This window comes from Excalfactoria chinensis, chromosome 1, assembly GCF_039878825.1.
Source record: "Excalfactoria chinensis isolate bCotChi1 chromosome 1, bCotChi1.hap2, whole genome shotgun sequence".
Taxonomy (NCBI): domain Eukaryota; kingdom Metazoa; phylum Chordata; class Aves; order Galliformes; family Phasianidae; genus Excalfactoria; species Excalfactoria chinensis.
This window is the reverse complement of record NC_092825.1, coordinates 57,959,897-57,978,080: the sequence shown is the minus strand read 5'-3', so window position 1 is coordinate 57,978,080 and position 18,184 is coordinate 57,959,897. Positions and strand designations below refer to the sequence as shown.

General features: G+C 39.9%; 1 protein-coding gene across 1 annotated transcript in view; it reads left to right on the top strand.

The window, feature by feature from the left end:
* DCP1B (decapping mRNA 1B) overlaps positions 1-13,823 on the top strand; it is a 41,243-nt gene extending 27,420 nt beyond the window's left edge. Inside the window, exons 6-9 of the mRNA XM_072361031.1 lie at positions 2,972-3,100; positions 3,868-4,704; positions 10,498-10,746; positions 12,863-13,823. Of these exons, the coding sequence (XP_072217132.1) occupies positions 2,972-3,100; positions 3,868-4,704; positions 10,498-10,746; positions 12,863-12,943 (1,296 nt within the window). The 3' untranslated portion in view covers positions 12,944-13,823. The remainder of the gene's footprint in view (positions 1-2,971; positions 3,101-3,867; positions 4,705-10,497; positions 10,747-12,862) is intronic.
* The last annotated feature ends 4,361 nt before the right edge of the window (positions 13,824-18,184 follow it).

The following is an 18,184-nucleotide window of genomic DNA, read 5'->3' as shown; positions in this document are numbered from 1 at the left end:
CCTAATGCCTTTATTGAAAGTCTGCAGAACTCATTATGAAGTATACAAGAGTATGTCATAGATCATATGTTAGTTTTTCCCCAAAATCCTGTGCTGAAAAATAGCAGAGAGGAGGCATATTGAAGAAAAGGCAGCATCCTGTACAAAAAAGAACAATCTGGGAGAGAAGAGATATTTAGTCTTAGTGAAGTGTGTGTTTGTTCTGTATAACATCATAATGGGTTAGGATATGTCCAAGCAAAAATAATAAAAAGGGAATGATATCCACCTGTTTTAGTGTAGGGCAATAGTGGCTACAGGAAGCAGTTACTTGAACTATGAAAATGTTTTCATCTGATAACTAACAGGTCAGATATTTAATTGTCATGAAGTGAACAAGAGACAACAAAAGTCACTGGTCAGAAATTGACTGAGAAAGTGAAGTGATTTAAGAATAATCCAGTCATTTATCTTAGTGTGCTTAAAAAAAGATTCCTCAAATACAAGGATAACAATGTGTCAGCTGAAAAGAATCGGAAAAAATAATTTCTTTTAACGGTGCAGACTTAACTCCCTTGCCTGTGCTTATTGCTTATTGAGTGGCATCACAAAGTTCTGCCCAGCCTCATTTGCTTTAAGCACATTGCCTAGAGGCATGTTAATTCGGGGTTTGAATATCTCTATGCACTTCAGGCAATCCATTTGTTATTTGAACAGCCTTGTAGTAGAGTTTTGTTCTTAAGTTTAAACAGAATTTTCTATATCCCATATTTTACCTATTGACTTTTAAACTTGACGTGAGCCAGCAGTGTTCATTTACAGCCTGGAAGGCCAGTGGTGTCCTGGTTTCTATCAGAAGAGGGATGGCCAGAAGGGCAACAAAGGTGATTGTCCCCCTCTGTTCTGCCTTCAAGAGGCCCCAGCTGGAGTACTGCATCCAAGTCTAGGGTTCCCAGCACAGGAAAGATGTGGTGAATTTGGAGAAAGACCAGATGATCCAAGAGCACCTCTCTTGTGAGGATGGGCTGAAAGAACTGGGTTTGTTCAACCTCGAAAAGAGAAGGCTGTGGGGAGACCTCATTACAGCCTTCCAATTTTTAAAGGGAGTTTATGAACAGGACAGAAATCAAATCTTACACAACCTAATAGTGATAGTGGTAATGGTGGATAGTAATGGTTTCAAACTGAAGGAGGGGAGATTTAGATTAGATGTCAGGGGAAGATTTTTTACTGAGAGAGTGATAAGATGCTGAAACAGGTTGCCTGGAAAGGCTGTGGATGCCCCATACCTCAAAGTGTTCAAGGCCAGGTTGGATGGGGCCCTGGGCAATCTGGTCTAGCAGTTGATCTAGCAGTTGGCAACCCTGTAGCAATGGGGTTGGAACTTCATGATCCTTGGGATCTCTTTCACCCCAAGCCATTCTATGATTCTTGTCTACCAGGAGTCCTGTGTCAGTTTTGCAAAGCTACTTTCTTGTTGTTTGGTCCCAGCCTGTATTGGTGCATAGGGTTACTCATCTTCAGTTTCCTTTTGTTTAACTTCATGATGTACCTCTGAATGGCACCACAACCACCAGGTCTACTGACTGCACAGCCTCATTTTAGATCCTCTGCTTGCCTGGTCTGTTCCATCAGTTAGGTCATGACTTACGTTAAACAGTATTGACCCAAATATCAAACCCTGGGGTATACTACGAATAGCTGGTCCCCTGTGGGACTTCATGCCAACAATATTTTGAGTCCAGTATACCAGACAGTTTTCAGTTCCAACTGTCTGCTTACCTAGCCTGCATTTTTATCTTCAGTTTGCATCATTTTTGCATCAGTTTGTCTTTGAGGATGTTATGTGTCAAAGGCTTTGCTAAAGTCAAGCTAAACAATATGCACTGCTCTGCCATTGCCCACTGAGTCACTCATCTCCTTGTAGAAGGCCATGAGGTTGATCAAGTAAATCCATTCTGGATATTCCCACTCAGGTTATTTTCCCTAACATGTTTTGAAGTGGCTTCCAGGAACATTTCTTCCATCACCATCCCAGAGACTGAGGTGAGGCAAACTGGCCTGAAGTTCTCCAAATACTCCTTCTTGCCCTTCCTTGAAGATAGGAGTGATATTTGTTTTCTTCTAGTCTTAAGTTGTAGGTACCTTTTAAAAATATATATATTAAAAAATCTTCCCAGTTTCTTGGTTTCAATCTTATCTAGAGACAGTGACTTCTTAAGTGGTATTTTCTTTTATAGTGACAATAGCATTCCTTGTACATCCATTACTTTTTGATTTTGTTGTCTAGATCCTTGTTTTGGGTGCAGTGTAAACAGAACTATCTTATTCACTTTTTCCTATTCCATATTTTTCTTTTCATGCAGTTCATTCTGCACATTTTTTTTCCAAATTAAATGATGGCGTCTCTATGACTACTTTTGGTCATCTGTCTTTGCCTGCTCATTTATAAATACACTTACTAATCATGTCATATTTAATAGGGAAACATGCTGATCTACAACTTGATTAAATCTTTAATTATTTTTCTGTGTGAGTATACAAGTTCCCACATTGTGGAATGTTTATGTAAAAGAGTTTGACTTAAAATTTCAGTATTTAGCAAAAAGCATTTTGGATATTCTTCATGTGCACATAAATACCTGTGTCTAAACTACGTGAGACTATTAAAGGACTAGCTGACTCCCAGTGCAGGAAAAATGGGTCTGAGTTTGTGTTAAGTGCAGGACAAGCAAAAGATGAGAACTGAGTTTCAAGCTAAAAGGAAAACTTGTGCTCAGAAAACCTTGAAATTGTTTATTTTTACATATGTTTTTTGATTTTTAGAAAGTCAGGTTGTAGTTCTTTCAACAGCATAACACTGCATAATCAGTGCCACGGCTGTCATTTTTGGTAACCAAATACCCAGCTATGTCCAGATTTTACTATGGTAGAGAACTAAGAGGAAAAAGTACAGTAACACTTAGTAAAAAATACTGATTTTCTATTTCAGTGTAAGACCTGTTCTGAGCCAAAACAAATAACTAGTTCCTCTGCAATCTGTAACAACCCCAACCTAATCAAACCAATTCCAGTGAAGCCTAGTGAAAATCAACATCAACGAATATCTCAGCAAAGCAAGGTAAAGTGCTCTGTGTGTGTTCTAGTGTTGATGTAATTGAGCAGCCAGCTAGGAGTACTTATTTAGATCATAAGGTCAGTGCAAGAATTGGTGGTAAAATCACAGTAAGGATTATTTTTTAAACGCAGAACTGATCTGTTTATAAAACAGTCTGCTTCCATCCCCACCAATCTGAGTACTTCAGTTACAGACGTACCATCCTGATGCAGCAATGAAAAATAAATAAAAAATAAATTAAAAACCACCTTGTTTTTCAATGTTGGGATGCTCCTTTGATCCCAAGCTGGTGTTGTCAATTGCTGAACTGCATTTTTTGTATTTGTTGTCTTCAAGGGAATTGTAGGTAATCTAAATAAGTAAAGTCTTTTGATACATCTTCAAACTATACCATATTGCAAAAGCTGAATTCAGTCAGCTGTGACAAGGGGGTGCACGAGAAGTGACCTTGCTCTGCACAGGGGGAGGTTTTTGTTCTTTATTAATGCTGTATGGATGGCAGGAAGGGTAGATGCTCTTTTATGGTATTTAAAGTGAAACCACTGCTATCTTTCAGATTCACTTTTTTTTCTCCCACATTAGCAGCTTGACAACTGTTTTCTTGCCCTTCTGATGTGACTGAACTATTAGAAATTCTCTTGGGAGAAAAGAGCATAGCAGTTTTCTTGGCTTTTTCTTGAATACTTCTGGCTAAATATTGTCACCACTGAATGTGATTTATCATGCATGAGATAACTACGCCTAAGATTTTTTCCTTTGTCCCTTCACAGAATGCGGATCCTGAACCACAACACTTGTCTTTGACAGCCCTGTTTGGAAAACAAGAGAAAACAGATGTCACAGAACCACTTAATAAACAGCATCAAGAGAACCTTCCTGTTAGGCAGGGTGTGGTACGTTCTCTCTCCTATGAAGAACCTAGCAGGCATTCTCCCTGTGCAGAGAAACAGCTTTGCCCTGCTATTCAGAAGCTCATGGTGCGTGGGACAGACCTTCACCCGCTTGCTGAGTTTCCTGAGAACCGACTCTGTGAAAATGGCAATATCCACCCTGTGGGTGAGGCTTTCACAGGACTCTTCCAGCCTGTGACTTCTCATGGCATTACAACATCTCATGTAGTTCAGGATGCTGCTGGTACTCAGAGTTTGTTACAGAAATTACAGAGTCAGTCAGGGCTGATGACTAAAATGGATCCCAGTGCAACGGGATCTGTGAACTCAACGGCTTCTGTGTTCAGCAGGACTCCTGCTGCTGTTGGAGCACCAGCAGCACAGATGAGTAATATGACCCAGCCACCTTTGGTATATTTCAATGGTTCCCTGCCAGGTCAGACTTTAGAGTCACAGACGCTTGGTAAAGAACAGTCCAAACTTCCTAGACAGCCAGTTCCTCTCTCTGGCAATCAGACAGCCAATTCTGGGGTGATATCACCTCAGGAGTTACTGAAGAAGCTCCAGATAGTGCAACAAGAACAGTTGCATGTATCCAGCAGACCAACCTTGGCAGCTAAGTTTCCTGTTGTTACTCAGAACACCAATACCTTGAAACCACTGGATTCCTGGATAGAAAAGACCCCGGGTACGGAAAAGCAGAGCTCTCTCTTTCAGGTAAGTAAATAATTTCAGAAACAGTTTTATCAGTTTTTATAAGCTTTTAAGGGCCATTCTCTCTGTTTCTTTTTGACCAGTATATTCTTCTTTCTGCCTTACTATGTGTTGCTATCTTGCACACATGATTCATTTTGCAGGTGATAGTTTATCAACAGCATAAAGAAGTTCTAATTTACCAAGCAGTGATATCCTAAATACCAAAGAAGATGTCTCCTGTACATCAGTAATGACAAAAAATACTGCAGTATTTATGTAGCTCTTCTTGGTTTTTCAGACATGTTTGGAAACGTCGCGTAGGTTTCAGTGGCCACACTTTGTAATATTTTGGATATAACAGTATTTTTTCCTCACAAAATTATTCATAACTTTTGATGTGCAGGTAAGCGTTCCCTTTTGTGCCAGTTGCTGAAAGTGCTTACGATGCTGAAAGGATGCTTACTTTCTCCCAGCAGGTTGTTAAAGTATTTTTACATTGCTGAATTCATTATCTTTGACCATAACCGCACTCCAAGCTGTTCAGTAGTTTTGTTTTTTTATTCAATAAGTATTGTTTTGAAAAGTTGCCCTGTGCATACAAGTCTTAAAAAGAGAGGGGGGGGGGGAATGACAAATCCCCAAAATGCTGAATTCTTTTCATTTGGACCCTTGTATTGGGGTCAGAAAATTCAGGAGATGTCAAGGGATTGTGCATCTCTACTGAATGCATTTTTCTTTCCTACGGGAGAACCTCAAATGTGATTACTAAGTGTCCAGTCCTTGACAACTCTCTGCTAACAATGTCTTTCTTTGTAGAAACTTCCATGCTTGAATGTCTTCACGTGGGCTCTGCTTGAGGATGAGCATTAAAGCCCCTTTTTACTTCCTTTATAGGAGATAGAGAATCCACAAGCCTAACACTGTGCTGGAGTCTACAAGTTACTTACCCAAATTATAAACCATTCATTTTTTTCTGCTGCTTTTCTACTGCAATTTCTTAAATAGCTGAATGAAAGGCCACTGCTCCGAATATCCTCCTTATTTCTAGAAAGTTATTTTTCGCCCAAGGAGGCTGAAACAGCCATTTAACAATTAAGGGCCACGTGGGCCACGTTTGCCATAAACACTGACAGATCATGATTTCTAATTTCGTGAGAGAGGTCAGAGGAGGATGAATTTGATAAAGCAAATAGCCACCATTATTTTAATTCTTCCAGTTAAACCAGTGTGATTTTGCATCTGTGTGAAGGAGTGTTTGGTGGATTAGTCACTGAAATCTTTCAGGATCAGTTGCTTACAGATGGCAGTCTGACTTTCCAGTGAAGTGCTAATTGAATAGAAAGAGGATCTAGAGTCGCAGTAATTTACTGTTTTCACTGGGAATGGAAGTTGCCTGCAATGAATGCAAGAAATTGTCCGATTCACTGGGAAATGCATGTACAGCATGGAAACTTAGGACATTCTTACTTGGGAGGTAAAACTGAAATGAGGCAAGTGCCAGGCTGTACGTAATAAGCCGATATGCACAGTAAGAAGTGGGAGAAAATCTTGATGTGTTTTCAAATGAAAAATCCATATTGATGCTGATAAGGCTAATGACTGTGTATAACTGAGAAAGAAACTGATGTCAGCATTAGTTTCCGTATGGAAAGGGAATTAGAGGTCTCACTAATAATGCAGTTCCGATAATTTTACTGCTTTAGTATAAATAGAACAATAGCTTGAAAGAAGGGAACAGTTTTCACTGGAAGTCACATCCACTGGAATTATTGCTGCAAGTCTGCTTTAACACGTAGGAACGAAAACAAACACAAGCACACCCATAAAACACCTAAGAAGGCTCTCAGTCCCACTTTACATGGCTATGAACAGTCCAAAAAGATTGAAGTTGCCTAGGAGTAGCTGTGCTGACACACCTACGGCCGCTATTGAAACGGCATTGGATCACAGTATCACAGTATCGTGCGAGTTGGAAGGGACCTTAGAGATCATCGAGTCCAACTCCCAGGTTTCGAGCCCTCTGTGTAGCAGAGCGGCACTTCTACCCCCTGCGCCACAGGGGGGATTCGAACCCGGGCACCGGTATTGCAAGCAGCAATTCTACCACTGCGCCACCGGAGCACACATCCAGTTTTTGACACATTTTTTTAATAAATAAATACAAAATAAATGAAAATATAATAACAATAATAATAAATGGACTAAAAATGATGAAAGTATGACTAATTATTGTTTGGGACACCTAAGGAGTTGAAGGGGTGGCCTCTTCGACATGCAGCAGATTGCCTCCCCCCCCTCAAAAGAAAAAGAAAAAAAGGGATAGAAATTAAGGTAGAAGTCTTTATTCCTGTAGATCGCCATGAATTTGCCATATGAAGAGAGTCTGGAAGCTAACAATTCAAAACAACTTTTAAAACCAACGTTAATCTTTTTATAGTCGCATCCTTACCGTAGACCAAAAGCTTTAAGCGCTGCCACGCCTGCAGACAGACATTTGAGTGAAATTGAGTTGGCACCAATATATCTGCACATGCTCATGCAAAATTGATCAAAGCAGATTCTGATGAGAAATATGGCAAAAGGTTTGTTCTCTGTAATGACTTATCTTTTGGGATTGCATTTTTTACTGTAATCCAGCATACCAAAAAAAAGCGAATGCTAAAACGCCTGACAGGAATAGAAAGGTATCTGGTCAGTGTCTTTGTTGTTTGGAAAAATCACATTACAGGAACATCCCAGATCTATCAGCAGTGCTGAGAAAATTAAAGCAATAGTCTTTTCCTCAATTGACACATTACAAGTCCAATTTTAAATTGGCTTCTGCATCTCCATATGGTGTAAGAACTGCGATCTCCCACGTGGAGAGGAATAGACCAGTGACAAAAAGAATAAAAAATAAAACTAAACATGAAAAGCTAAGGAATAATGCTCGGAAGCATTCATCTGATGCTAGCCCTATTCTAAGAAGTATTCCTTATGCAGACAGTGAGTAACACGTGCTTTGGATGCAGTAAAAGCACATTAATCTGCAATGGGCCTTTAAACATGTGCTTAGTATTAGGCATGAGTTATGCCTATTACAGATTCACACATGCTGAAGTGTTTGTGTTAATCAGAATGGTGGTTTTAAGAATGCTTACAATAACCTTGACACAAGTTGATCTCTTCTTAGGAAGTCCACTTATATTGTATATCTCTTGCTTGATTTCTTGGAGCGTTTTCTATCAAAAATGTGTCATCTACCTACTGTGTTACATCTTCTGAAGGTGTATCTGGTGCATAATAGCTCGTGGTATGATGGTATCATGTATATCATGTATAACATCATAAATGTAATTTCAGATTCTATAGTTATGCATCAGTTAAAATTTTCTGGGTGATACCCGAGAGACAAAACAATATTAAGATTAGCATTATAGTTGGCTTCATTTTAACAGCAATTGTTCTTAAAATTCTGGAGCCATTCCTAGATGAACTGTTCTCAGCTCTAAATAATGCCCCTACAACCGGCCCGTGGCATCCCCTGGGTGCTGGTATTCCAGAGGAGTGCTTGATGCAAGTGGAATTCTGCACATGCAGAAAGGGAAAGCAGTGCTAGGTCCCAGTCTCCATTACAGGAGAGCCATGTGTTTCTTAGTGTGTGGTGTTATGTGAATTTGCTACTTGTAATGTCATCTAGCTGCTAGCAGCCATGCAGAATATCAGACATACCCTAGTGAGCATTTGTGCTTCAGAGGAGGAATAATACGTGCTGCAGTGACTATCTTGCACATTTTTCATTGTTCTTACTTTATTGCTGCACAACTGACAGTAGACTCCCACTCTGTTATTAGTGACTCAGAGATTTAAGTGTTGACCTGAAAAAGCTGGAGCTAATTCAGGGAAGGCTGGATGCATGAGCAGCTTGTGTTAGGTTCCGTGAGAAAGAAGGGCATCAGTAGTGTTTTGGAAAGGCTGTTATGCCTTGTACAAAATTACTCAAGGCTAAAAGATTGGTTTGAAGGCCGTGTGTCCCTACAGAGCGTTTCCAGTGCTCTCAGCAAAAGCTTTGCGCTATAGGAATCACACTAGCAACACCAATCTGGTGCCCTACATTTGCTGATGGGCATCAATTGTCAGGTGGCTGGAGGTGATCTGAATAGAATCTAAACTGAAAATTTGACTTCATGTTTTAAAAGGCAACGATCTGGTTTACGTATAGGTTTCTTAAATGGCAGAAGCTTTGAGCATGATCTCTTAGCAGAAGAAAATACATTGTAATGTTTGCACACAAAAGCAGTTAGTATGGACTGAAAATAAAAGATATGTGTATTTTCTGTTCTGCTGAGGCAAACACTTGAAATACTGCAGTAACCTGTCAATATTAGCTCAGTCACCAGTAGATGGCAATATTGCTTATTCCATATACCATCCATATGATTGGAAAACTCTATGAAAAAGCTGTTTCTATCCAGAAAACAAACAAACAAACAATTTTTGATATGTCTGTTAAAACAAAACACGTGTATGTTTGACAGTAGTAGCTATTTGTTGCATAATTTGTGTTAGGTTATGTTTGTTTGTCTCAGACTCTAGAGAGAAGTGCTGTGATTTCAGAGGACTTATCGTTTAAATCTTTGACATCATCAGTCTTAGGTTTCTCTGTCTTAGTGAGACAATTTACATCCTCCAGCGGCTCCCCGTCACTCCTTTGCTGGAGGCTCCTACCCTGCAGAGCAGTTTGTATATGCATTCTTTAAATTATTCATTAGGAAGAATCATCTGATTTAAGGTAACCCACCAGTTTTACTTGAGATGAAGAGGAGTTATTCAAGCTACAAGGATGAGTAGGTCAGAGATGTTGTCGTGAGCATCTGGGGGCAGCCAGTCTTCTACAGGCGTATCTGCAGGAGAATGTGTGCACACGTTGAAGGTCTCAGTGTATATCGGTACATCCCTATGGACTTCTGATGCTTTTCCTCTAAAATAAGCACTGGTTTCTAAGCATATTACTAGGATTATCTGCAGAAAGTTTCAATATCTACAAACTTAGTGAATAAACTTTGTTGTGCCATATATTATATTTGCTCGTATTGACTAATCCTGCAGGTTTTAGATTTCCGAGATTTATCACAAATTTTAAATGTAAAAATTCTTTGACACTGATATTTGCATGCTGGTATGGATATGACAGAGAGGGAACTTGGCAGAACTACAGCAGTGTCTGGGTTTTCCTTCTCTTTGAGGGCCGTTTTGATTTTATAAGCTGAGTATCGGTTAGGAGTCAGTTGTTTCTGATGGTGCCATCAGTTCACTGTAGGTCTTCAAATACATCATTTAATCTCTGTTTTCTTTTACTTCTCCTTGCATATAAGGAGAATATAGATACGTGTGTGTGCATGCATATGTACGTGTATGTATACACACATATGAACAGCAATTTGAAAGTAGTAATTGGCAAATATTTTCTATTATTAGATACAAAGACTGAGCTTTACTGTTGGTATTTGCAAGTAAGAAAGAATATTATCAGACTTCAGGGCTTCCTGGCCCAATGGAAAACTTTACACTAAAAGTACTCATTATTCAATAATAGTGTTTGCCTGACAGGTAGGCTGTATTGCATTTGAACCCATGACTGCGTTCTCAGTTTGGATGGAGGACCTTTTAACCTGGAACTGAATCATACAGGAGTCCTGAACCAGAGGTTCATGTAACTGGACCGATCTCCCACAATTTCTGTACCTGTTGCAAATCAATCTGCATCTTTAATCATCTTAATTCCTATAGAATTAATTGAACAGGTTATTGAATTGATCATTTTTATGTGGACAGGTAATCTCACCTCAGCGCATTCCCGCTACTGTGACTCCTACCTTATTGATGTCCCCAATGGTGTTCACTCAGCCCACACCTGCTGCACCAAAAGCCAATGAAGGTGGGCGGTTAGCAGCATCAAACCAAGAACCTGCTGCTAGCTCTGCTAACCTTCTCCTACCACTGCAAACCCCAGAGCCACCTGTGATCAACAGCAGTTCAGTGACAAAGATGCAGCTGCAGGAAACACTTTTACACCTGATCCAGGTAAAGTGCCAAGAGTTCTACTTCAATTTAAACCTTTATTACTATTTCGATATGAGCACCTGGGCATCTAATGAGTTCTATCTATCTGCCTAGATGGATAATTAAGTATGTGCTGGATGCTTTTTATGGTTGTGTTCATTGAGTACTATTCCACAGAGCAGGGAGGTGATAGTGTCTTCTTGTTTAATGTTAGCTTAAATGCACTGTGATTAATCAATGTAGTTTGAGGTTAAGGAAAGATGCTACAGTTGAAGGAAAAGAATAAAAATGACCGAAAGCTTCAAAAGGCTGTCCCAAGAGTTAGAAAGATACCTGTTGTATTTTTAGCAAAGTAAGGGATGTTTATCTTAGCAGACAAATACTTCAAAGAGCGAGAAGAATTCAAATGGGAAGTGTGAGCAACTTTAAAATATGGGTTAGATAACCCAAAAGTGTGCTAGTTCAATCTATTCTATATAATTCTCTACTTGAAATGCTAAAATTCCTCTTGCTAGAATTATTCAAGTTTAAATCTGACAAAGCATTAACAGCATGTAGATGACTGTTTACTGCTCTGTGATTATGTGAATGATGATTTTTTTTTTCAGTAACTTACTCTGAAATTAATACCTGAAGAGAGGAGTTTAAGTAGAGGCTGTAGAATTAAAGAACTGGCTATAGTGTGTAATGAATGGAGGCACGGGTTGAAGTGTCCAGTTTGTAGGCCAAACTATGCCTATGTGGGTTGGCAATAGAATATGCCTGTATTGGAATGCTGAAGTGACTCACATAAAATGAAGTTTAAATTATAGACCTAGAAATAAAATAGTGTCTTTAAGACACTAGTTGTTCATCTCATTTTCCTCCTTATTTTTATGTTGGGTCTAAAAAGAAAAATACTGTAATATTCTGTCTTACGTACTTGGATAATAGGAAAGCCATGTATGAAATTGAAAAGGAGAAAACAAGATTCTGTGCACTGAAACTGTATCTGTAAAATGCATGTTCAGTCGCGCTGTTCTTGATGACAGCTGGGATTAACTGTGTTACCTGGAATTTATTTACTGTTTAATAACGGGATGCTGATTGCTAGTTCCTTAGCTGTCATTTTCAGTTATATAACACTACAATCTCAGTTGCTCCTGGTTTTCCTCAAGGACTATCCTGATTTTAATTATCTTCATATGTTTATGTAAGCTACTTAAGACATCTTTTCTTAGTGTGAATTTGCCAGCTCTTGCAAAAAATGGTCTTCTAAAGAGAAAAGTGAAACATGCATCAGAGCAAAAGGAGCAGAGCATTAAGACTAAAATAATGAAATGGTCTAATAGTGATAGGACAAGGGGCAATGGTTTTAAACAAAAAGAGGGGAAATGTATGTGAGATGTTAGGAAGTAATTTGTTACTCAGAGAGCAATGAGGCCTTGATACAGGCTGCCCAGGGAAGATGTGGGTTCCCCATCCCTGGAGGCGCTCAAGGCGAGGTTGAATGGGTGGCAGCTCTGCCCATGGCAGGGGGTTGGAACTGGATGAACTTTGAGTTACTTCAAACCCAAGTCATCCTGTGATAAATGAGATTGAAGTGTTTGTCCAGGTGGGATTTAGTATAGGAGCAAAACCCAAAGTGTTCCACTGTTCCTTCAGAGACACAATAATCAATGGAACTAATGGAAGAAACTTAAGGAAACTGTTAAGTAAATGGGGGCAAAGAAAAGAAATTACAGGATTATGTCATAGAATCATAGAATCCTCAGAGTTGGTGGGGGCCCTTAAAGGTCGTCTCGTGCAATGCCCTTGCAATGAACAGGGGCATTAGATCAGGTTAGTTAGATCAGGTTGCTCTGAGCCTGTATTCTCTTCAGTATCATGCAAGAACAGCGTACTCAAGATAAATCAGTGTGAGTTTGGAAAGCTTACTTTCTATCTATTCATTACTGCTTATGGTCCTGCTTCCCATCCAGTTATATATTACATACAAGCCATAGAATGTATGTCTGTAAAGGAAATAGCCCTTCTGTTGTGTGCTTCTAAGACAGAGCAAGGTAGAAAAGTATTTTCTCCGTGAAATGGAAGTAAAACCTTATTTGTTTACTCAAGAATGTCTCCTTGGTAGTAACGATTGTGTTTTGTTTTTCAGAACGATGACAACTTCTTAAACATTATTTATGAAGCGTATCTCTTCAGTGTGAGAAAGGCTGCAATGAAGAAATCCATGTGAAAGATGGTTGTTTTTAAATTTCTGTTACTTTCTGAATCCCAGGAAAAAGGCTTCCAAATTTTCAAGTAATGTTCCATTTAAAGAAATGAATGGTCTTGGGCATTTTGCATACACACAGATTTTGCTCGTTAGCAAGTCCATGTTGTACTTAGAAAGAAGTGGGTGGAAATGGATTGTGCCTTCAGGGAGGTGAGCGTCACAGTGCTGAAAACTTAACCACACAATATTTGTCGTAGACTGGCCCATACTTAGAACTGGTTTTCCTGCATAAAGTCACCCTTCTCAGAACTCAGTTTCGTTTTTTACTGACGGCGTGGTTATTCGTTGGCTGGGTGCCTTTCCTACCATGTCACACACGACTTCCACGATGAACGATGCCCGTTTCTGACCACATGGTGGCAATGTTGGACTTTTTTTTTTTTTTTTTTTTTAGGTAAATGAAGATCTGGTGGAGTTTTGGAACTGAAAGTCTTAGGTAAACTGTTGTGTCACCTTCCTTAGTTGTCTGCAGAGAGATTTAGAAGGAATGTCATGACTATCCCCGAAAATTTTGTAGAGAAATCTTTTTCTATTTTAATAGGAATATTTTTAGCTAGCCGTAGAAGTGGAACTCTGCAGGTGTTTTGCTGAATTAGGGGGGAGGGTTTTGTTTGTGAATGTACTTGCTATCAGCATAGCTTTGGGGTGGCACTGGATTCATGTTTCTGTTACTCCAGGTCCAATCTGCATTACTGTAAGCAACGTGCAGCTTTGTTAAGAGGGAGGCTACCTGCTGCAAAAGTTCTTTTTTTAAGTGTGTTTTTTTTTCTGGAGCACGGTGGTTTCCTTGATCCATTTCTAAAGAAAATAAAATGGATAGTCCCTACTTTGTGGTGATTTCATTTTGTTCTACAATGGACTATATATTTAGAATTGTTGGGATTGGTTGTACTTTTGTGACTTTAAAATGTTGTTAACGCTTGGCAGAAGAGACGGTAATGAAATTAGAATAAGTGGCTAAAAGAAATGTTCTCCATTTTTTCATTAGCATCTCCTGCCTAAGTGCAGGTTTGCTACAGGAACCCCAAGTTGTGGCTGAGGAGATATTTCCTTTGTGGGTGCAGAGAGGCTGAACCTGTAATGCACAAATAAGTACACACCCATCTGGGTTATAGATAGGGGTGTAGGCATAGCTCACCTGCCTCATCTGTGAGGGAAACGTTCTTCAGTGTCAATAGGGACATATGTTTCAATTGGGGTAGTTCTGTTAATGTAGTTACCCCCATTCCCCATACGTCTTGCCTTTGGGAAGGGAGAATAGCGTTGCTCACATTCCTTGAGAAAAGCTGTAAACAAACAAACACACAAAAAAATGAAGAACTACTTGCTTTATACACAAATGAGTAATCCCAAGAGACTTGTGGCTGTGAAACTGCTGACTTTCCCTACACAAAGTAGCTCATAAGAGAGCAAGTTGTATTCGTGTTCCATTTGTTACCAGATCAGGTTCCCTGAAAAGAATGTGTTGCACAGGTAGGAAGAGCAGACCTTAAAGGCAGTGAGACCTAATTCTAATTTCTTCTGTGCTGTGAACAAAGTTGCAAGCTGCACAAAGGAGTTTGTATGAAACTAATTATACTCATAATGTCTATGATTCTGGATTATCTGAGAGTACAATTTATAGATGATGGTGATGCATAGTTGTGACCTAATTTGATGTGTAGAACCTTCTATAATTGGAGGGTGAAGATAATCGCTAAGTATCTCTGACTGTGTCTCGGTTTTCTAGTCAAGGGAGAAACATCTGTATTTGCACGGAGGGAAAAAAAGCGAATTTGATGCGTGAATTTTAAGAACATCCTTATTTATTGCTTTTCAGAATAACATAAAAGGTGTATTTTTAAAAAGTTATCTGTTAAGTCTTCATGCACACGGTATTATCTGGCACTGTTGTCAACAAGCTGAGGCCTATCTTGAAGCACACAAGAGTAAAGGTAATTCTGGATTTCTTCTCACTACTCTCGTTCTGAGTTACTGCTATACAATATAACACTGACAGAGCTGTTTTTTCCCTCATCCTCGGAGCTCTAGGGAGTATCAGACATTGTGTGGTGTAGGCCTGCCTTATGGCAGCTAATAATGGTAGTGTCTGAAGGAGGGAGGGAACATTTTAGTTGACTTTGCATGCTTACCAACAACAACAGAATTAACAAGGGAGGAAAGGTTCAGAAAGAAATGCTCTGATTTCTAAGACAACAGGCGAAAGAATAAAAAGTATTGACAAAACTGAATTGCAGACACATTTGTTGTTCAGCTTTTTAGTTAGATGGCAAAATTAGCTTCTTCAGAGGCATTTGGGAACTGGAGAGTGAACTTAGGTCCTGTGCTGTGCTGAAGAAAGATGTGCTGTTCTATTCCCTATTCTTTCTTCTTTCTACTGTAAACTGAAGAGTCCGTTTCAGAAAGATGCTTCTTCAGCAATACAGTCGAAACCTTCCATAACCATGGGAAAACTGGAGGATCCTCATGCAGTGATGAAAATTTATATTATTCTGCCTTAGCCTTTTATCAGCTGAGGCTGTCTCTTTAAGCAGTCAGATCTGTGCGTGATACCAGGATGTTTATGTCAGGTTTTATAGATTCTTACCTAGAGAGGTTCTGAATGTTCAGGTTCCCAAGTTGTTTTGGTTGTAAGACGTCACTAGAGCTAGGGAGACTAGGGAGTCCCAGGGCTAGCAAGGCCTTTGGAGAAGAAAAGGCTACTGCCCTTAGGGCTGCTGCTCTTTGAATGCTTTGGGTTATTTTTCTTTTTTATCTGAAAAAGGATTAAAGGTTGGAAGTAGAAAATCAGATCATTTGTGAGGACAGCATTACTTTTAATCGAGGCATTTCCACGGTATCTGCGTGTGCATTTTTTTCCTCTTTGATGTATATTTTCTAATACTAAGTTTCCTTCTCTTTTTTTCCCCCGTAGAGGAAATACATTGGGAGTTGGTACTTAGCAAGAATTCCCAGTAGGTGTTAATCCCAGTCTCGGCATTGAATTGATACTAGTTGCCAGAGTGTTTCTACTTCAATACTGTTTGCTTCCATACAAGATTCCATACCTACTGAACCAGAGAGATAAGATGAGGAGCATGAAGTCAATCAAATACTGAAACATAATCTCTAACTAATTCTGTCAGTGTTTATCATGGAAATCCATAGCATTCACTGAAGTCATCCTAACCCTTCCTCAGGCCCTTCTCACAATCCTCAGTATGATTTTTATTCATTAGCTCTCTATTGCTCCTCTGTCTTTGCTTCCTTGTTGTTGCTGCAAAGGGGATAATTAAAACTGTACAGCAAAACAGAAATTTTCCAGGAGCAGCATGTGGCTGAATAGGCAGGATGCTTTGTCTCCTCTGACAGCCTGTTTACAATGTGTTGAGCTTTGAATTTCAGTCGTAAGAGCAGGAAGAATTCTAGATAACTCAGTCCCTCTAGGATATTAAAACCATAGTTAATATTTTAGCGAACTCGGAGATCTTTGCTGGGGAAAAGATGAGATTAGAAGACATTTTTCATCAAGCATTTGAGGCTCTAATGTTGAAAATGTTATGAGAAGGCAGCAGCTTTACCCAGAGGGATTCCTGAAGCCTAGAGAAAAGATAAAATTCCAGTCATGAAAGTGAATAATGCACTAAAAAATTAATCCTCAGTCAACATGTGATAAACTTTACTGCTCATCCTGACTGAGGAGTTTTAAGAGCCTCATATGACTCCTGGCCTTTTCCTAACTTCTAGATCTATCCATAAGAAGCTTGTTCTGACCTCTGGGCATGAATTTGCACTGAGCAGAACTGGGAATAAAGGAGGAAGCTTGGCACATATAAACAGGAGGAAAATGTGGTTCTGCAAGACACTGATGAAGAAACAAAGACTGCAGTTTCACAAACGCTTTAAGCTGGCTGTACTGCTGTAGAGGCAGCCTGGCCCACCACCCACACTTAGACGGGTGTGGGAATGCACAGCTTTCCTTCCTTTTTCCAATATATTTCTCCTTTTCATTTGGATTAAGACAGGTAAAGAGCAAAATGCGTTGCGGAAAAATTGGTCCAGGTTAACACTCTCTCCACACCAAGGCTGGTTTAGATCTAGATCAGTTTGGTGAGCAGCGGTGCAGGCATCTGCATTGGTGAGGCGTGGGGGTAAATCATAGAAACACAGAAGCATTTCAGTGAAGGGACCCTTGAAGGCCATCTGCTCAAATTCCCCTGGTGAACAGGGACATCCACAGGTAGATCAGGCTGCTCAGAGCCCCATCCAGCCTGACCCTGAGTGTCTCCAGGGATGGGGCATCCATCACCTCTCTGGACAACCCGTGCCCCAGCAGAGGACATGCTGAGTTACACCTCAGGGTGTGATGAGGGCTGACATTCTCCAGCTTGCTGCCCAGCTGCTGATAGAGCCACTGTGAGAAGAGCAGACCTAGGTATAAATCCTGGGTGGGATCTGCAGAGAAGAAAGTGAAGCAGGAAGGATTGAGCTGATTTATTGCTTTAAATTGACTTAAGCTTTTGTGAAACTTAGCCAAAGGCCTTTTGCCTCTTCACTTCACACTCCGAAGATACCACAAAGATTAAAATGTGACTCCACTGCTGTGCCCTGCCTTGGTTGTATGTGGCAGTCCATGCAAGTGTCCGCAATAGATCTTCTAAGGATAAGCATTGTTCATGAGGTTAATCACTCTGTAGAGGCAACGGAAGGGCAGGATTGTCTTGAGGGCAAGACTGAACACAGACCTAATTTGGCCTGGGAGATTAGGCTGACTGATCTAATAATAGCTTGTGCAAGCACCTTCCCCAGCACCACCACCATCTTGTGTTGAAACCACTGGCCACAAAGGCAGCCCCTACTTTTCCTCACCAAACAGCAGAAGCTTGGGTGGATGAGCTGGTATATACAATGGGAGGACGTTGTATGTGTTTTAAAGGCAGCAATCTCAGACAGGAAATAAAAAAATGCAGTTTTGAGACTGATTCACAAATAAAAAATTCTTTGTATTTGGACACAAAAAGTCAAGCCAGCTCTGAGTTCAGGACAGTGCGTGTGCACTAATAACATTAGTCGAAATAGGCAGAAAAAGGAAAGCCCTCATGTTATATGGGCAAAAGCCAAAAGAAATAGAAAAGATCACAACTCATTTTACTACCAGTAAGATAGCAGTTTCAAATGATGAAGGAACCAATGTCCTGCAGGTGCTACCCTGTAAACAGAGGG